The 21,963-nt window shown below is 43.7% G+C and overlaps 1 protein-coding gene across 5 annotated transcripts in view; it reads right to left on the reverse strand.

Moving 5' to 3' along the window:
- WDR20 (WD repeat domain 20) overlaps positions 1-21,963 on the reverse strand; it is a 97,945-nt gene that overhangs the window by 33,119 nt on the left and 42,863 nt on the right. For all 5 annotated transcript variants that reach the window (XM_038743259.1, XM_038743241.1, XM_038742873.1 and 2 more), the window contains exon 2: positions 3,595-3,777. In XM_038743259.1, coding sequence (XP_038599187.1) covers positions 3,595-3,777 — 183 coding nt within the window. The remainder of the gene's footprint in view (positions 1-3,594; positions 3,778-21,963) is intronic.

Below are 21,963 nucleotides of genomic sequence, written 5' to 3' on the forward strand. Positions count from 1 at the left end.
TACTTCCCAAGCGCTTAGTACAGTGCTCTGCACATAGTAAGCACTCAATAAATACGATTGATGATGATGATGATGATGATGATATATCTATAATCCTATTTATACTGATGCTATTGATGCCTGCTTACTTGTTTTGTTGTCCGTCTCCCACCTTCTACACTGTGAGCCCGTTTTTGGATAGGGACTGTCTCTGTTACTGAATTGTACTTTCTAAGTGTTCAGTACAGTGCTCTGCACACAGTAAGCGCTCAATAAATACGACTGAATGAATGAATGAATCTAGTTACAAGAGACTTTTAGCTCACCTTGAGCAAGGAATGGCATTCCTTCTCTGTACTGGACCCTGATGATAAACCTCCCAGGGAGCAGAACCGTGTATGGGTTCTACAGTGCCTTGAAGGAGGAGGATAGGTGAGGAAGGAGAAGGGAGGAGGAGTAATGAGAAGGGAGGAAGCAAGGGGAGGAGAATGTCAGGAACGAAGAGTCTTCGTTAACTTCAACAGGGAACTATTTCTACTATAGATTTCTACTATATCTACACTGAATTATCATCATGAACACATTTTCCAATTTTATGTACGCCAAAATAGAAGGCTTAACATCGAATGACATTTTAAAATGAAAATTTGAGATTTAAGAAACAAGGATCAGGGCAAATCTAATGCTCGGCTTCAGAAGCACACCCAGAGAGACCGTCACGCAGACCCAGAGAACGTTTCTGGGGAGTGGTGGAGGGGGGGAAACAAACACATAAAATTCTAACTCTCAATCACCAAAACTGATCCTTACTTGTCCTCCATTAAGGCCCAGTCCGGAAACAGCAGTGTCCAAAAACATGTCATTGGTCTTAACCCAAAGCGAACCCCCATAACTCTACCATCACACCTGATTGACAGATTGAAATACAAGACTTTTCAGCTCTGATGTCCATCAACTTGAGGTTACTCCTGATGAGACAGGTATAAGTTCCTCCCTGAATAATCAGACACCCAGAGAGCCACCCTGATCATTCAGCTCCCTTTGAACCTTCAGTGGTTCCCCATCCACCTCTGCATCAAACAGAAACTCCTTATCATCGGCTTTAAAGCAACCAATCCCCTTGCCCTCTACCTTACCTTGTTGTTCCCCTACTACAACCCAGCCCACACACTTCACTCTAACGCCAACCTACTCACTGTCCCTCAATCTCACCTACCTCACTGCCAACCTCCAACCTTGACAACGTCCTGCCTCTGCCCTGGAATGTCTTCCCTCTTCATATCTGACGGACAGTTACTTTCCCCCACCTTCAAAGCCTTATTGAAGGCACATTTCCAAGAGGCCTTCCCTGACCAAGCCCTCACTTCCTCCTCTCCCACTCCCTTTTGTGTCACCCTTGTACTACATTTGCTCTCTTTATTCACCACTCCCTCAACCCCACAGCACTTTTTTATGGTATTTGTTAAGCATTTACCAAGTGTTAGGCTCTGCATTAAGCACTGACGTAGATTTAAGTTAATCGGGGTGGACACAGTCCCTCTCTCGCATAGGGCTCACAGTCTTAATCCCCACTGCTGAGGCACCGAGAAGTTAAGTGATTTGGCAGACCAATGGCAGAGCTGGGATTACAACCCTGGTCCTTCTAACTGCCAGGCCCATGATCTTTCTACTAGGCTTTTCTCCTCCACACTTATATACATATCTGCAGTTTACTAATTTATATTGTCTGTCTCCCCCTCAAACAGTAAGCTCTTTGTGGGCAGGGAATGTGTCGAACAGATCCATTACACTGTTCTCTCCCAAGCGCTTAGTAGAGTGACTGCTCTGAAGACAGAGCCTTTAGAGTTTGTAAGCATACCTCAAATATCCCCCAAGGGTATGTGGGATAGTAGCTAGCATACATCAACTTGAGTTACAAATCTACTCCCACGAGAGGCTCCAGGGAGGTCCATGACCAGCCTCATAACCCTGACAACCCAAAGCAGGTAAAATAAAATTAGCCTGACTTCCTGCCCTGTGTCATGCACATTTCACCATGATATAAGTTTCACCAAGTCACTTAAAACCTCCTGTGCCTCAATTTCCACATCTGTAAAACAGGCATGCCAACCTCTTTGGCCCTTACTTCAAGGAAAGAGCATAAAGATTACTGAATATCGGACTTTCCCTAAATCACCCATTGCCCAGCCCAACACCTGTCCCTAGCTCTCCTTCCTCTATCTGCTAAGTATAGCACGCAAGGAACATGCAAGGTAAGACGGGATGGGGAGAAATAAAGATCAATCAATGGTATTTACTGGGTGCTTGCCATGTGCAGAGCACTGCATTAAGCACTTGAGTACAATATAACAGAATTAGCAGTCCTGTTCCCTGTCCAGTGAGTTTACAGTCTAGAGGGGGAGACTGACTTTAATACGATTAAGTAATTTGTAATATATAATTTAAAGATACGTACATAAGTGCTGTGAAACTGGGGATGGGGCGAGTATCAACCATCCAAAGATCACAGATTGAAGTGCAGAGATGATGCAGAAGGGAGAGTGGACTGGGGAAAAGAGGGCTTAATCAGGGAAGGCCTCTTGGAGACGTGACCTTAGTAATGCTTTGAAAGTGGACAGGGTGGTGGCCTGGAGTACACGGAAGGGGAAGGAGTTGCAGGCCAGAGGGAGGACATGGGAAAGGGGGTTGGCGGCAAGATAGATGAGATCGGGGCACGGTGAGTAAGCTGGAACCAGACGAGCGGAGTGTGCAGGCTGGGCTGGAGGAGGAAATTAGTGAGGTGAGGTAGGATGGGGTGAACTGACTGAGTGCTTTAAAGCTAAGGGTAAACAGTTTCCGTTTGATACGGAGGTGGATGGGCAGCCAGTGGGGAGACGTGAACTGAACGTTGAAGGGAAAAGAAGAGAAAGCTGATTACTTAAAATGATACACGCAATTTGGGGCTAAAAAGCCACTCCCACAGCTTTCAAACTCCAGTGACAGTCTGATTTGGTGACAAATTATGAGCCCTGACATGTTCCTTAACTGACTACACAAGTCTAGCTAGCTTCTGGCAGGCCACAATGTAACACACTGGAAACCCTGATTCATGCAATGCCATTAGCAATAGCTGTTTCATGCGACCCAATTAAAATTGCCAGGATTCCAAACCATGTCAAAGGCAATATTATGCCCAAGCAATGTTTCCAAGACTACTACCCTTTGGCCAAATAATGCTGATGTCTTTCTTCATCACATAGACAAAAGAAATATTAGAGTTTTAAACAGCTTATGGCAAAAGCTATCAAACTGGAGGAAATAGCTACCATACCCAATTTTCTAAAAATATGAACACCTCCAACTCTCACTTTGTAAATGAGATAGCTAGGAACTGCTTAATTTTTACAAAGTATTTCATCTTTGCTCTCTTGTACATTAAAAGTCAATCTCATAATGTGTTTAAGTATTTTCCATAACAATACACTGCTTCTATAAGGGGGAATATTAATCAAGAACAGGCTGCTTTTTGTTTTGGGTTTTTTTTTCCCACTGAAAAGCCTTTTAACTTTGGTATAAGTTTGTTTTTTTTTAAAAGGCAATCTTACAGTAAGACACTACAAAAGTAACATCACTTACCTCTTCATTAAATAGTTTGCTAGTTTCTTTTTTAATTGGATCTATAAGCTGGACTTGGCCTGCAGAGAAGCCCACAAGTAGAGAAACACTTTCTGCTGTGGCGGTTAGATGGTTGAAGTCATGACAGGTAGGCTGTGTTCCTTTGTATATCCTTTTATCTATTGGTTTACTCAAATCAGCAGCCTAAAGGAGAAAGAAACATCACATAAGATGTAGCATGTGAATTATACAGTAACTGCAGCTTAATTGTATCAACATGACTCTCTCTGCATAGGTTGGTTTGATTAATAAAACAAACAGTCCATAAGGAAACAGAGTTAATATACTATCAAGGTGATAAAAATCTGGAACCTGCTACCAAAGGAAGTTGTGGAGAATCTATATATGAATATATTTAGTAGAAAGAATACAACAGTGTCTCTCCCCTAAGGTTTAGTTATTCAGCTGGCCAGAGGTAGGAGGGAGTTGAGGCAGATGACCTCTACAGTTTTCTGATGAGTGTAGTCATTCATTCATTCAATCATATTTATTGAGCACTTACTGTGTGCAGAGAACGGTGCTAAGCACTTCGGAGAGTACAAAATAACAGACACATTCCCTGCCCACAGCGAGCTTACAGTCTAGAGGGGGAGAGAGACATTAATATCAATAAATAAATTACAGATATGTACAAAAGTGCTGTGGAGCTGGGGATGGAGGGGAACGAATAATGGGAGCAAGTCAGGGTGTCGTAGAAGAGGAAAGGAGGGTTTAATCAGGAAAGGACTCTTGGAGGAGATGTGCTTTCAATAAAGCTTTGAAGCAGGGGAGAGCAATTGTCTGTTGGATTTGAGGAGGAAAGGCAGTCCAGACCAGAGCCAGTACGTGGGTGAGGGGGTCAGTGGTGAGAAAGACGAGACTGAGGTACAGTGAGATATAAAATACTGAACCCAGCTACCTTTATTTGACTTTTATGGTAGTCATACACAGTTGAACCCTGGTAAATTAAAGTGGATCTGACAGTCTCATCACTTACGCATTCATATTTAAATAGCTCCTCACTTTTATACTTCAGTGTTTGGGTGAAACCAACCTTTGCCCAAACCATCCTAAGCCTCAGATGGTGTTTCCCTAAATTCTGTCAGTTGAAATGGAACATAAAACTTTAACACACATCTTTTGGAAAAGCAATACGAGCAGCAAATTTTCTAACACCTAGACTTTTCATTGTCAAAAATCATAGTTTCAAAATCAATTGCAGAAACATTATAAAGGAATATTAGACACCAGAATTTTTTTTTTAATTATCCTGGTGGAATCTCCACACACTGACTTCAACCCACATCCTCAACTAATTTTATAGCCTCAAATGTTAGTTAAAATAAAGCAAGTTATTTTGGACTTTATATGTATTTTCTCCAAGAGGCCTTCCCTGATTCCTAGTCACCCTCCCTTCCTTGCCTATGCAAGGAATACCTGATATTCACCCCACCCCCAGCCCCAGGGCACTTATGTACAGTCAATCGTATTTACTGACCACTTACTGTGCAAAGCACTGTACTAAGAGCTTAGGAGAGTACAACACTATAACCAACACATTCCCTGCCCACAACGAGCTTACATGCTCTGCCATTCCTCCATCTCATCATCAGTAGTATTTACTTAGCACTTCCTATGTGCAGAGCTCTGTAGTAAGCGTTTGGGAGAGTAATTCCCCTATTTGTAATTTATTTTAATGTCTGCCTCCCCCACTAGACTATAAGCTCATTCATTCATTCAATCATTTATTAAACGCTTACTGTGTGCAGAGCACTGTACTACGAGCTTGGAAAGTACAATTCAGCAATAAAGAGAGACAGCCCCTATAGACTGTCTCTATATGTTGCCAACTTGTACTTCCCAAGCGCTTAGTACAGTGCTCTGCACATAGTAAGCGCTCAATAAATACGACTGATGAATCCCTGTCCCACACTGAGTTTACAGTCTAGAAGGGGGGAGACAGACGTCAAAACAAGTAAGCAGACATCAATATAAATAAGTAGAATTATAGATATATACACATCGAAACAAGGAAACAGGCATCTGAATAAGTAGAATTGTAGATATGTACATATATACACAAGGGCTGTGGGGCGGGGGGGGTAGAGCAAAGGGAGAGAGTCTGTATTACGCGGAGGGAAGGGGGAGCTGAGGAAAAGGGGGGCTTAGTCTGGGAAGGCCTCTTGGAGGAGGTGAGCCTTCAGTAGGGCTTTGAAGGGGGGGAGTGTGATTGACAGATTTGAAGAGGGAGGGTGTTCCAGGCCAGAGGTAGAACATGGGCCAGGGACTGATGGTGGGAGAGGCAAGAATTAGGCACAGAGACCAGGTTAGCATCAGAGGGGTGGAGTGTGATGGATGGGATGGAGAAGGAGAGAAGGGAGGTGAGTTAAAAAGGAGCAAGGTGATGGAGAGCTTTGAAGCCACAAGCGAGGGGTTTTTGTTGTGGGTAGGGAATGTGCCTACCAAACTCCGTTATTCTGAACTCTCCCAAACACTTCGTACGGTGGTCCGCACACAGTAAGTGCTCAATAAATACAACTGGTTGATTGATTTACTAGCTTTCCTCCAAAGAGTTCAAGGCCCTGAAGTGTGAGCCCCAAACTCATAGTGAATAATGACCAGGCTAGGTCCCTGGAAATTTTGGTGGCACAGGTTCCATTGGGTGCCAACTGGAAGAGGAGGCCCAGGAGAGAGGTGCACAGTGCCACTAGTACGAACTTCACATGGTGAAAGGAAATATTATGGTATTTGTTAAACACTTACTATGTACCAGACACTGCACTATGTGCTGGGGTGGATCATCATCAATCGTATTTATTGAGCGCTTACTATGTGCAGAGCACTGTACTAAGCGCTTGGGAAGTACAAATTGGCAACATATAGAGACAGTCCCTACCCAACAGTGGGCTCACAAGCAAACCAGTTTGGACACAGTCCCTGTCCCACATGGGGCTCACAGACTCAATCCCCATTTTACAGATGGGGGACCTGAGGCCCAGACAAGTGAAATGCCTTGACCAAGGCCACACAGCAGACATGTGTCGTAGCCAGGATTAGAATTCATGACCTTCTGGCTCCCAGGCCCCAGCTCTATCCACTGTGCCATGCTGCTTCAAGAAAAAGTGACCGGAAGCCCCTGCCTGGAGACAGCAGCCACATCAAGAACAAGTACCTGGACAGCAAAAATAGAAACAACACCTTGAATGGAAAAAAGTTCTCCAATTGGTCTTAGAAGGAAGAAGTGGAGAAGAAACAAGCAAAAGTTAAAAACAGCACATGGATTAGTAGCTAGAGCACTGGTCTGGAGGTCAAAAGGACCTGGGTTCTAATTCCGGCTCCACCACATGTCTGCTGTGTGACCTTGGGCAAGTGACTTCACTTCTCTGGGCCTCAGTTACCTCATACGTAAAATGGGGATTAAGAATGTGAGCCCCATGTGGGACAGGGATTGGGACAACCTGATTACCTTGCATCTACCACAGTGCTTAGAAGAGTGTTTGGCACCTAGTAAGTGCTTTACAAGTATCATCATCATTACTAGAATCAATCAATCAATCGTATTTATTTGTTGGGTAGGGACTGTCTCTATATGTTGCCAATTTGTACTTCCCAAGCGCTTAGTACAGTGCTCTGCACATAGTAAGCGCTCAATAAATATGATTGATGATGATGATTGAGCGCTTACTGTGTGCAGAACAATGTACTAAGTGCTTGGGAAGTACAAGTTGGCAACATATAGAGACAGTCCCTACCCAACAGTGGGCTCACAGTCTAAAAGGGGGAGACAGAGAACAAAACCAAACATACTAACAAAATAAAATAAATAGAATAGATGGATACGGAGCCCAGGGCTAGAAGTGGAGAAGAGGAGAAAGCCATAACTGTCTTCCATCATAAAAACGAGCACTCGTTAAACCGAATAAGCGGAACTGACAAGTCAGAGAAAGAGGAGCTTGAAAACTGGAATGCAGTTTTGCTATCCAAGCATGGTGAGCTGGTCAAAGAAAAATCTATGAGGATTGAAGGCTCCCGGCCTGGCGCGATCTCAGCAGGCAGCTGCCATAAGCAGGGTTCAGTAAGGTTTGTTTTGCCGCCTAACAGGTCTTGAGGTTAGAAAGACACAGGTTTACTGGCCAAAATTCCCTTTCAACAGAGGTCCCGGAGCTAGCGAAAGAGAACCACAGGCATTCCACCCTAGCCAACCCCTCTCCAAAGGATCAATCGTATTTATTGAGCGCTTACTGTGTGCAGAGCACTGTACTAAGCGCTTGGGAAGTACAAATTGGCGACATATAGAGACAGTCCCTACCCAACGGTGGGCTCACAGTCTAAAAGGATGGCCAGCTGGGTGAGTCCACTCTTACACACATACCAATCTGTACACACAGTCTGTCTTTTCTTTGACACACAAACAGCCGGCAGCAGCGCCTTGTTCCTTGGCCCCCCCAGGGGCCTGATGCCCAGGAGGCACAGGCAATAAATACGATTGATGATGATGATGATGATGATTGCACTTTGTTGCTTCTCACTAAAGCCTTAAAGACGACAAACAGGTCTTTCTCAGCCTCAGTCTCCACTTCTGGAGATGGCCAGTCCTGAGTTTTCCTTCAAGGTCGGATTTGGAGGGAGGGGCTCTCAGCCTCACTACAGGGTCACCCAGACATCAATCAATCAATCAATCGTATTTATTGAGCGCTTACTGTGGGCAGAGCACTGTACTAAGCGCTTGGGAAGTACAAGTTGGCAACATATAGAGACAGTCCCTACCCAACAGTGGGCTCACAGTCTAGAAGTGACAGCAGCTTCCTACTGGCTCCCAGCTCTTTGTCAATACTTCATCATCAATCGTATTTATTGAGCGCTTACTATGTTCAGAGCACTGTACTAAGCGCTTGGGAAGTACAAGTTGGCAACATATAGAGACGGTCCCTACCCAACAGTGGGCTCACAGTCTAGAAGTGACAGCAGCTTCCTACTGGCTCCCAGCTCTTTGTCAATACTTCATCATCAATCGTATTTATTGAGCGCTTACTATGTTCAGAGCACTGTACTAAGTGCTTGGGAAGTACAAATTGGCAACATATAGAGACGGTCCCTACCCAACAGTGGGCTCACAGTCTAAAAGTCAATACTTCTTCTCAAGGCTCTCTAGAGCAGTCTTCTCTGCATGAACAGGTGCTTTTCTGGGTGCTTGGATACAGCTTCAGGGTGTAACTCTTCAAAAGTCTATTTCCCCCCTTCAAGGACAGAGTCTGCAAGTGCAACACATCCTCCATCAGGAGGGCCTACAGGTTAAATTAAGGAGCTTAAGATCAAAAACAGCTTTAGAGAACAGGGAAATGGTACAGGGTGAGACAAAAGAAATTAGAAGACAAAGGAAATCTGGATTCCTCTCCTTTTGTTCGACTGACAAAAATGTTCTACCAAAATCATTCACGTATTTTTTTGCAAATTGTTCATTTAGAAAATCAGAAACATGCAGTGTTCATGCAGGATGTTATTTCTGAATATTCTAGATAGACATAATCTCTTATAACCTTCCTTCAAAATAACATTTATTCCCGTCTTTATCCTGGGCTCGGCAGTGAGATAGATGAGACAGAAGTACAGTAAGTAAGGTAGAATTGGAGGAGCCAGGCATGTAGGCCGGGTTCTAGTTAGGAAATCGAGGTAATCTAGGAAGGGGAGGGCTGATACAGTGCTTTAAAGCCAATGATAAGGAGTTTCTGTTTGATACGGAGATGGATGGGCAACCACTGGTCATTCGTGAGTGGGGAGACACAGACTGAACATTTTTAAAGGAAAATAATCTGGGCAGCAGAGTGAAGTAGCCTGGCCTAGTGGACAGAGTCAAAAGGACCTGGGTTCTAAACTCTGCCCCATGTCTGCTGTGTGACCTTGCTCAAGTCACTTCACTTCTCTGTGCTTCAGTTACCTCATCTGCAAAATGGAGATTAAGAATGAGCTCCACATGGGTCACGGACTGTGTCTACTGCAATTTGCTCACATCTACCCTAGCACCTGGTACAGTGCCTAGCACACAGTAAGCGCTTCACAAATCCCACAATTATTATTACTATTATTATGTATAGACAGCAGTGGGGAGAGCAGAGGCAGGAAGGTCAGTAAGGAGGCTGATACAGCAGTAAAGGTGGGATAAGACAAGTGCTTGGATCAGCACAGTTGGTGAGGAAGGGATGAGTTTTAGCGATGTAATGAGCTGGGGCGGTAACTGGGACATAAAATTGGGGACAGGGCGAAAATAATTGGGTATGGCCTGAATCAATCAATCATATTTACTGATTACTTACTGGGGACAGAGTACTGTACTTAGCACTTGGGAGAGTACAACCCAACATAACAAAACATTCCCTGCTCATATAGCAATGTTACAGTCTAGATGGGGAGACACACATTACTATAAATAAATTACGGATATGGACATAATTGCTTTGCTCTTAAAAGAGAGGGGATTTCAGAGTGGCTTTGAAACTGGGGAGTGGCGAGGTCTGGCAAATGTGAAAAGGGAGGGTGCTCCAGACAGAAATAAAGTGGATGCATTGGGTCCAAGGCAGGAGAAATGCAAGTGAAGCACAATGAGTAGGTGAGTTTGAGAAGAACGAAGTGCAAGGAAAGGTGTGGTGCCTGTGAGGTGTAATGGTAAGGACAGGAGAGAGACTTGAGTGCCTAAGGCAGGAGTTTCTGCTTTATAATAATAATGATGGTATTTGTTAAGCGCTTACTATGTGCAAAGCACCGTTCTAAGCGCTGGAAAGGAATGGTTGAAAGCTTTTGAGGAGTGGGGAAAGGTGAGCAAAATACCATTTTAGGAAAAGAATCCAGGTAGCAGAATGAAGTGTGAACTGGGGAAGGGAGAGAGGCTGGAGGCAGGGAACACTGGGAAGTTTATTTACGGGCCTGGCTTATTTGGATAAATTATCCTGATTGAGAAGCCAGCTGCTAATTTTTGCTAGCCGTGCATGTGGCTTGGCTGAAAATCAGACGTCTGAACAGTCACCCTTTGTTTCCTGCTTTTTGGAGTAAAAACTGTTTACTTGACTTCATTGTGTTCTCGGCATTGTACACATTTCTCTGTGTGTATACAGTGCTCAGTTTTGAGTCAGAGTTCCCTGGAACATTTTCCTCCAACTTACACTAGAAGTGGAAGCTGTGTCTGCCAAAAAGGATTTTAACTAACATGCACGAGATTTTCAGATGCCACGAATTCTTTTAGGATTAGCCGAATCACATCTTCTCAAAAACTAAATCACACCTAGATTCTGGTGGCCAAGTAGTGCACTTCACACAGGCATCAATGGGGGTAGGGGAGGATGCCAACTGCTAGAAACTGCTGATTCTAAACTTCTAAGTCACGGCTCCAAAAAGTCTGCTCCTTTGGTAATAGTTGAGACCCAAAATGAATTCAAAGAAATCAGAGAGAAGCTCATCACTGTGGAGAACTAGTGTCACTTTCGTAGAGGTCTGAAACCAAGTTGAGAGGCCTGTGTTCTTGATCCCTTTACCCTCAGCACTTAACTACATATCCATAATTTGTTTATATTAATATCTGTCTCCCCAGCTAGACCGTGAGCTCGTTGGGCAGGGAATGTGTCTGTTTATTATTATATTGTACTCTCCCAAGTGCTTAGTACAGTATCTTGCACACAGTAAGCACTCAATAAATATGATGGAATGAATAATAATAATGATAATGGCATTTATTAAGCGCTTACTATGTTCACAGCATTGTTCTAAGCGCTGGGGAGGTTACAAGGTGATGTGGTTGTCCCACAGGAGGCTCAGAGTCTTAATCCCCATTTTACAGATAAGGGAACTGAGGCACAGCGAAGTTAAGTGACTTGCCCAAAGTCACACAGCTGATAACTGGCAGAGCCGGGATTTGAACCCATGACTGTGCTCTTTCCACTGAGCCACGCTGCTTCTCATGAATGGAGTCAGAGGATCTGGGTTCCCAGCTCTGCCACCTGCTTGCTGTGTAAACTTGGACAAGTCATTCAGCTTCGTTGTGCCTCAGTCTCCTCAAATGTAAAATGGGGATTCAAATCCTGTTCTCCCTCCTACTTCATCAATCGTATTTATTGAGCGCTTACTGTGTGCAGAGCACTGTGCTAAGCGCTTGGGAAGTACAAGTTGGCAACATATAGAGACAGTCCCTACCCAATAGTGGGCTCCTACTTAGACTGTGAACCCCATGCGGGCCAGGGACTTTGTCCAACATAATTGGCCTGTTCTTACCCCGGTGCTTTAGACAATGTTTGACGCACAGTAGGCACTTAAGTACCATATAGCATTAAAAAAAAGTTTTTAAATCAATCAACGGTCCTTACTGAGCACTTACTGTGCACAGAGCACTGTACGCAGCAGAGTTGGTATGTATGTACCCTACCCACAGGACACTTACAGCAAGCGCTCGATAAATATGATCAACTGACAGGAGTCTGGAGAGGAATGGTAGGAGGGAGTTGGGGTGGTAACATTTATTTACGCAGGATAACACAGAGGAAGCATGAGAAATCAGAGATGTGATAGATCTCATACCACAAATAAGGAAGTCATGGCCTACCTAAAAAAATTCTGCACTCCTGCTTTAGTTAAGAATACTAACTATCCTTATTAATCAATAGTTATATGTGCTTCCTCTGTGCTGACATGATCACTGCCCTCAAGGATCTTACAATCAGAAATTTTGAAATAATTCTAAAAAGTGGCAAGAAAACAAATGGAAAGAATAAAATATAAAATGCAGCTTGTTCTGGATTTCCTTTGATTGTTAAGGGGACTGAGTGAAGCACAAAGTGACTTGAGGACAAGCTGCCCGCCTCTCTAGTCATCAACTAGATTTCCTCAGAATTGGTGCTGTCTGTCAGGAATGTCTCTTGAACGGTGCCCTTTCCGACTTATTTTTCCTCTACTCCCAGGAACGGGGGTATATGCCTTTAAAAGAGACTAAAGCTGCCTTTTTCAAAAAGGGATTTCCCTGCCCTCAAACAGTACTTCCTTTTTACACCCACCCAGAAAAAGGAATCACCTCGTTTCTATACTAAGGGAAATTTTGGCTGTATTTTTAAAGACCTTTCAAGACTAAAACAACACTAGACTATGCAGTTAATTATTCCAACTACATAGTTACGTTTTTGATTTTAAACAGTGCTGAAACACAGGATAAACTTTTAAATTTCAACTTCTACGATTCCGGCCTCTTTACCCACTGTACGTGCCCAACGTGCTGAAAGAAGACTGACTGACGCATTGATTTTCTTCAGCAACGCCGTTCATCTCTGTTGTACAGAGCACTGTTTGGTAGCAACCAATATCAATAGAAGATAATCAATCGTATTTATCATAAGATAAGGTCCTGAGGAGCTTCCAATCTTCTCCAGTTCCCCCTTTCTTTCTTGGACTGGGAGTCGGTTGAAGGCCAGGGCCCGTGTCTAATTCCTGACCATGTATTCTTTCCCAGAGTTTGCTATGGTACTCAGCACAAAGTAAAAGCTTAATACTATTATCAATCAGTTGTATTTACTGAGTGCTTACTGTGTACCCTGTGTGTACCACCTCACCTCACTACTCTCCCACTACAACCTGGCCCTCATACTCTGTTCCTCTAATGCTAACCTTCTCACGGCTATTTCACGGCTGGCCGACCTCTTGTCATCATCATCAATCGTATTTATTGAGCGCTTATTATGTGCAGAGCACTGTACTAAGCGCTTGGGCACTGTACTAAGCGCTTGTCCACATCCTGCCTCAGGCCTGGAACACCCTCCCGCCTCATATCAGATAGATAATTGCTCTTCCCACTTCATACCCTTACTGAAGGCACATCTCTTCCAAGAAGCCTTCCTTGACTCCTTTCTGTGTCGCCCTGACTTGCTCCCTTTGTTCATCCTCCCTCCCAGTCCCACAGCACATATGTATATAACTGTAATTTATTTACTCAATCATTTATTTATGTATATTCGTGTCTGTCTCCCCCTCTAGACTGTGAGCTCGTTGTGGGTAGGGAATGTGTCTGCTGTTGTACTGTACTCTCCCAAGCGCTTGGTACAGTGCTTTGCACGTAGTAAGCACTCAATAAATACAACTGAATGAATAAAAGAGCACTGTATTAAGCACTTGGGAGAGTACAACAGAACAGACACATTCTCTGCCCCTAACAAGCTTATAGTCTAGAGTGGGAGACAGACATTAATATAAATAAATACATTACAGGTATGTACATAAGTGCTGTGGGACTAAAGGGGAGGGTGTTAATCCTTTAAAGAAAAACCACAATCAAAGGTTCTACTGAATCAAATATTCACATTTAAGAACCTGGGCTTTCAAGATACCATTCCAAGGTAAAGCCAATGAGGTACATGGTAGACTCAACAATTCTAGTGTCCTACACCATTTTTTCCACAAAGTCTTTGAAGGATAAAAGTCACTGACTTCAAATTTTGCCCTCCAAAGTATGCCCAACAGTAAGGCCCTTGGAACCATCTGCTCTTCCTTAAATAAGCTTCGGAAAGTGGAAAAGATGACAGGGAAAACTGTTAGACATATGGCTTAGTGAGGGCCAACTGCTCAGGAGAATTATTCAGGGATTGGGCAGGGGGGTTCCCCAGTTAAACCAGGATGAATTCTCCTGAATAAGCTTTCTGGCCTTTCTAGGTCACTAAGAGCTTTTCCGTGGGCCACATTAATTGTCCGTCGGAGGCTGAAAGGGCTAGGGCTACTGGGCGCGGCCTGAAAGACTGAGCCCCTTCCCTCCTCTCCCCCTCATCCCCCTCTCCATCCCCCCATCTTACCTCCTTCCCTTCCCCACAGCACCTGTATATATGTATATATGGTTGTACATATTTATTACTCTATTTATTTATTTATTTATTTTACTTGTACATTTCTATCCTATTTATTTTATTTTGTTGGTATGTTTGGTTCTGTTCTCTGTCTCCCCCTTTTAGACTGTGAGCCCACTGTTGGGTAGGGACTGTCTCTATGTGTTGCCAATCTGTACTTCCCCAGCGCTTAGTACAGTGCTCTGCACATAGTAAGCGCTCAATAAATACGACTGACTGATTGATTGATTGAAAGGAGCTCCCCATGAGTGCCTGACTGCAGCCTAACATAATTTTGAACCACAAGAAGCAGCGTGGCCTCGTTGAAAGAGCCCAGGCCTTTCAGCCAGGTCAGAAGGAGGACCTGGGGTTTTAATCCCGGCTCCACCACTTGTCTGCTTAGTGACCTTCGGCGAGTCACTTCACTTCCCTGTGCCTGTTACCTCATTTGTCAATTGGAGATGAAGACCGTGAGCCCCATTTGGGACATAGACTGTGTCCCATCTGACTGCCTGGCACGTAGTAAGCGCTTATAAATACCATAACATGAAAACACAGGCTGAGAAAATGGGATGGGGCTATTTATCCCCTTTGCATCTTGAAAAGTCATGCTGTACCCTTTTGGGTCCCATGGGAAAATTCTGTTTAATAAAATCCACGGAAGCTCTGAAAACTGTTGGCTACGTGTCAATTTTTTTTTTAATCATCTTTCATACAACTTTTAGGTGTTAGACAAAACCTACTTCCCCACTAATCAACCAAAGAAAATTAAACTTACTATCCTCAACAATACAATTTCTTCTGCCTCACTTGGCTATCCATTTCACAATAATGTGAATTGTAATCTACTGTTAATGATTACTGCTGCTGCTTCTGGTTTAGTTATCAGGAAATGCTGATGTCTTCATTTAAAAAAGTCTATGAATAAACATTAGCCAAATTAGATTTGCACCCCCGTTCTCATAGCAAATCTCATCACATTAACACGCTGCAAAATTCAAATGCCCTATTTTTATTAAATTCTTCTGTTAAATATGGATAAATATGCAACCCTATTCCAAAAGGAATAACTGAAAATCCTACAGGGAAGAGCAATATGTTTTCTTCCCTATCAAAGATAGTAGTTTAAATAATGTCCAGAATAAAATCCTCCCATGAATAATAATAAAAATCCCTTCATGCTTTGAAATGTGCTGACCCACATTTGTAAACTGTAGTTCATTATCAGCCAACGGTCCTTCATACATTACTTCCGCAACAATAAAACTGCTTCTCTGACATTTATAATAACTCCATTATGTTGGGTACAGTACTTCGGAATTGTTTCAGAATAAAGATTATTTACTTTTAAACCCATTTGGGTCTTTTAAATTCCCTTTAGATCCATCTGAACAGAAACATATGGTGCTCTATGGAACAGTGCCTGCCTTAAGTATAGGATATCTGGCATTATTCTACTTTATGTTACATCCATCAAGTTTCACGAGCTTGACGTTTTATTCTTGGTTTCAAAGCCATTTTGGTCCACAAATTGCATGTGCTTTCGAGTCAAGGAAGAAAAACAACCACCCCAAAATACAAAGGGACATGGGAAATGGTGCTACCACTAAAACAACCTCATTTTTCAACACCTGATGGCACAAGTGAATATGTGTATAGGCAGGGAAAACGTCTATCGACTCTAATGTACTCTCCCAGGTGCTTAGTACAGTGCTTTACACACAGTAAGTGCTCAATACCATCGACTGATATACCATTCTTGTGTGGGCAATCATATGTGTTCACTGGCTAGCCCAGATTGGATTCATTGTAGCAAGTGCTGAATTTAACAAGGATTTTTCAGACTATTTGAAGTACTCAATCAGTGGTACTTAATGAGTGCTTACTGTGTGCCAAGCACTGCACTAAGGCCTTGGGAGAGTACACTGTAACAGAGTTGGTAGACATAATCCCTGCCCAAGGAGCTTAACGTCTATGGGGAAGACACATTAAAATAAATTACAGATAGGAGACTACTAAAAAGTGGTCTTTAGGTGACTTTATATTAAGATTTAACCTACATTAGTAATACAGGACACATATATTGATTAATATGACATCAAGTCATCTTTAGGACTGCCTTCTTTTCCTGGGCTGTAGAGGGTTGATTAGGGTTTTGCCAACCCTTAAAATTCACCAAAAACACCACTGCTAAACAAGGCCAATGCAAGGGACACAGACAGAATACAATGTACATTGACTGGCTTTATCGGGACGGCAAGTCACATCAACTTATTTTCTAATAGCTGTAACAGAGGTGGTCTGTTCAGTTTATCCAGGTTTCATCAACTCTGGTGGGGCCTCAGAATTTGAGAGGAAGGAAACAGATGGGAAAAGTCTTGGAAGAAGCCAAAATGAAAAGGAATTCATTCATTCATTCAATTGTATTTATGGAGTGCTGTGTGCAGAGCACCGTACTAGGCGCTTGGGAAAGTACTGCAATAAACAGTGACATTCCCTGCCCACAACGAGCTCACAGTCTAGAGTTGGGGAGACAGACATCAATACAAGTAAATAAGGTTACAGATATGTGTAAGTGCTTTGGGGCGGGGGGGGGGGGGGGGCAGTAAAGGGATAAATAAAAATAGAAATTTACATAAGTGCTTTAGAGCTGGACAGGGGGACGGGACAGTAAAGGGAGCAAGTCAGGGTGACGGAGAAGGAAGTGGGAGATGAAGAGTAGTGGGGCTTAGTCTGAGAAGACTTCTTGGAGGAGATGTGCCTTATTATTAAGGATTCAAACCTTCCCCTTCCCAGAATTTTCCAAGTTTGAAAGAATGCCATAAATCTCACCGGGAGAACCCTGCCCCAGAGGGAACCAGAAGTCAGATGCGTGGGGACTCGTGATCCCAGAGCCCTCAGAAGTGTTTGGATTTGGGGGAAGCTGCAGTAGTTGCAGCAGAAAAATCATCTGAAGCACCCCTTCTGGGGAGTGTCTATTTGTTCATCTTATCTCCCTATTCCCCCCTTCCTTTATGATTCTTCTTTTCTCATTCCTATACCTAGCCTATAATTTATTTCTCTTTTCTAAATGTCTGTGCTTCCCTACAGAGATCGTGAACCTCTTGTAAACTGCATGCTACAGGTCCCAGCATGGCACACTTTCTATCCATATATCAATACCAGTGGTATGTTTATTGCAGTCCAGCTCTAAGCTTACGAAAAGTTGGAAGACTACAGATTATTTACAAAGAGTGGGAAAAGGAAAAACACAGATGCAACGCCCTGACTTACTTTATTCATCCGGACCCACAGCACTTAGGTGCATATCCCTAATTTATTTATTTATATTAATGTCTCCTTGTGGGCAGGAAATGTACTCTCCCAAGCACTTAGTACAGTGCTCAGGACACAGAAAGCGCCCAATAAGTACGACTGATTAATAGTAAGAGTTTGAAAAGCTGAATACTGTAATAGTGGCAAAGCTCCATCCACATGGGAGTGAAGCCACGTTCTCCTGAGGGCAGAGAGAAGGAAAGACACATAAACTGGGAGCTTCCTGATGGTTGTAGAGGTCTCTCCTTGCCTTCCTGCTCTCTGTGAGGCCCGGATGGAAGAGATGTTCAAGCACCTAATTTATTTCTCTCAACCTGTTAATACCTGGGGTAAAAAGGAAGCTAGAGTGGGATTAATTTGATTCTTATCTTAATTTAGGAATTATTTAAAATTAACTCCTGTTTTCCAGCCTTTTCTCTGAGCTTATAATAATCAATCAATCAACTGCATTTAATAATTGATAACTGATATTGATAATAATTGATTATTATTGTCATCATAATAATAATGATGGTATTTGTTAAGCGCTTACTATGTGCAAAGGACTGTTCTAAGCGCTGGGGGGATACAAGGTGATCAGGTTGTCCCACGTGCGGTTCACAGTCTTAATCCCCATTTCACAGATGAGGTAACTGAGGCTCAGAAAAGTTAAGTTCCCTTCAAAGCACTACTGTGTAACTCTGGGCAAGTCACTTCACTTCTCTGTCCCTCAGTTCCCTCATCTGTAAAATGGGGATTAAGACTGTGAGCCCCCCGTGGGACAGCCTGATCTCTTTGTAACCTCCCCAGCGCTTGGAACAGTGCATTGCACATAGTAAGCGCTTAATAAATGCCATTATTATTATTATTATTACTGAGAGCTCACCTCCTCAAGGAGGCCTTCCCAGACTGAGCCCCCTCCTCCCCTCCCCCCGCCTTACCTCCTTCCCCTCCCCACAGCACCTGTATATATGTATATATGTTTGTACGTATTTATTACTCTATTTATTTTATTTGTACTTATTCTATTTTATCTTGTTAATATGTTTTGTTCTCTGTCTCCCCCTTCTAGACTGTGAGCCCACTGTTGGGTAGGGACCGTCTCTATATGTTGCCAACTTGTACTTCCCAAGCACTTAGTATAGTGCTCTGCACACAGTAAGCACTCAATAAATATGACTGAATGAATGAATGAAGTGATGTACCCAAGGTCACACAGCAGACATGTGAAGGATCTGGGATTAGAACCCGTGACCTCTGACTCCAAAGCCCATGCTCTTTCCACTGAGCCATGCTGCTTCTCTATGCTTCTTTATGGCACATGGTGCCTGACTTCTCTTCATTAAATCCTCTCATCTTGGGCCTAACAGTCATAACAACAATAATAATGACAATAAATAATAATACTCGTGGTATTTAAGCCCCTTACTATGTGCCAAGCACTATACTAAGTGCTGGGGTAGATACAAGATAATCAGGTCTCACATGAGGCTTATAATCTAAGTAGGAGGGGGCACAGATATTGAATTTCCATTGTGTAGATGAGGGAACTGAGGCACAGAGAAGTTAAGTGACTTGTCCAAGGTCACTTAACAGGTAAGTGGTGGAGGCAGGATTAGAATCCAGATCCTCTGAATCCCAGGCCCATGCTCTTTCCATTAGGCCAGACTGCTTCTCCATTGCAGTCAAACTCCTCCAATGGCTTTAATGTTAACGTTGCAACCCTCAACTCTGGAATTTTCTGCTCTGACCTTTTCCCATTGGTGTTACTAGTTAAATCCCAACTAAGACTGTGTTGTTGTCTGATTCAGTCATGTTTTTTGGGGCCCACATAGCTCTCAGCTCCATCCTGGTGTAAGCCTGTGAGCCTTAGACTGTGAGCCCACTGTTGGGTAGGGACTGTCTATATATGTTGCCAACTTGTACTTCCCAAGTGCTTAGTACAGTGCTCTGCACACAGTAAGCACTCAATAAATACAATTGATGATGATCCTGGTGTGTTGGTGGGTGTTTAATCCCATATCTGCCTTGAATAGTACTGGCTCTTCGGTGGTCAGTAATTTCAGGCTTAGTTCGGTGTCACACAGCAATGTGGCCCCATTTTCAAACTCCAGAGAAAAAGCCTCAGTAAAGTCTACTACGATTCTAAAAAAAAACCCTCCCTTAGCCCAATGGCTCCCTCCAGATATCGCCCCACCGCCCTCCTACCACTCCCCTCCAAACTCCTCGAGCGAATTGTCTACACCCGCTGTCTCAGCTTCCTCTCCTCCAATTCTCTCCTTGATCCCAACCAATCTGGCTTCTGGCCCCTTCACCCCACAGAAACCGCCCATTCAAAATCACCAATGATCTTCTTCTTGACAAATTCAGTGGCCTCTCCTCCACCCAAATCCTCCTCAACCTGTCAGCTGTATTTGACCCCATTGGACCACCCCCTTCTCCTGCAAACATTATCCAGCCTCAGCTTCACTGACACTGTCCTCTCCTCATTCTCTTCCTATCTCTACGGCCACTCATTCTCATTCTCCTCTGCCTTCCGCTCGCTTACTGGGGGAGTCCCTCAAGGGTTCAGTTCTGGGTTCTATTCTCCATCTACACCCACTCCCTTGGAGAACTCATTCACTCCCATGGCTTCAACTACCACCTCTATGCAGATGATTCCCAAATCGACATTTCCAGCCCTGATCTCTCCTTCTCTGCAGCCTCGCATTTCCTCCTGAAGAGACATCTCTACTTGGATGTCCAACTGACACCCCAAACGCAGCCAAAACTGAATTCCTTAGCTTCCCACCCAAACCCTGCCCTCCCCCTGACTTTTCTATCACTGTAAACAGCACCACCATTCTCCCAGTCTCACAAGCCTGCAACCTTGGTGTTATTCTCGACTCATCTTTCCCATTCATCCCACATATTCAATCTGTCACCAAAATCCTGTTGGTTCAACCTTCATAACATTGCTAAAACCCACCCTTTCCTCTCCACCCAAACTGTTACCACATTAATCCAGGCACTCATCCTATCCCTCCTCAATTACCATATCAGCCTCTTTGATGATCTCCCTGCCTCCTTTTTCTCCCCACTCCAGTTCTTATTTCACTCTTGCTGCCTGGGTTATTTTTCTACAAAAACATTCAGTCGATGCTTTCCCACTCCTCAAGAACCTCCAGTGTTGCTTATCCACCTCCAGATCAAACAAAAACTCCTTATTCACTACTCTCCTGCTACAGCCCAGCCCGCACACTTCACTCTTCTAATGCCAACATACTCACTGTAGCTCGATCTCGTCTATCTCGCCGCTGACCTCTTGCCCATCAGCCTCTGGCCTGGAATGCCCTCCCTCTTCATATTTAACAGACGATCACTCTCCCCATCTTCAAAGCCTTATTGAAGGCACGTCTCCAAGTGGCTTTTCCAGACTACGCCCTCATTTCCGCTTCTCCCACTCCCTTCCGCATTGCCCTTGTACTTACTTGGATTTGAACCCTACATTCACCCCTCCCTCGGCCCCACGTCACTTATGTACATATCTGCAATTTATTTATATTAATTCCTGTCTTCCCCTCTAGACCGTAGGGTCATCGTGGTCAGGGAACATGTCTACCAACTCTGTTATATTGTACTCTCCCAAGTGCTTAGTACAGTGCTCTACCAACTGATCAATCTACCCTCCTAAGCAATTTCGCTGAGAAGCAGCATGACCTCATGGTAGGAGCCCAGGCCTGGGGGGCAGAGGACCTGGGTTCCAATTCCGGCTCTGCCAAATGTCTGCTGTGTGACTTTGGGCAAGTCACAACTTCTCTGTGCCTCTGTTGCCTCACCTGAAAAACTGGGAAGAAATACCTGTTCTCCCTTCCAATTAAGACTAGATCACAGGGTAATGCGTATCTTACCCAGCGCTTGACACATAGTAAGTACTTAAATATCACTTTGAAAAAAACTAAGCACTCTCCTGGCTCGCCTGTCCTCTCCCTTTCCTCACTTCCTCCCCACCCCTCATCTTTAAACTTCTCCTCCCATGCAGTTTTTAAAATCGTTGCCCTGTTCCCTGACTGCTCTTGGGTGTGCCTTTCCTCTTGTGCCTCCAGAGTTGGTGGCATACCAGAGGTTAGTACTGTGCTGTAAGGGTGACAAGGTGTGAACTTAGAAACATCTTAAGTGCTGTTTGTCATAACTTTTATAGTTTTTTAAAGATATTTACTATCTTAATCAAGGGCTG

This window comes from Tachyglossus aculeatus, chromosome 1 (genome assembly GCF_015852505.1).
Source record: "Tachyglossus aculeatus isolate mTacAcu1 chromosome 1, mTacAcu1.pri, whole genome shotgun sequence".
In the NCBI taxonomy this organism is placed as follows: domain Eukaryota; kingdom Metazoa; phylum Chordata; class Mammalia; order Monotremata; family Tachyglossidae; genus Tachyglossus; species Tachyglossus aculeatus.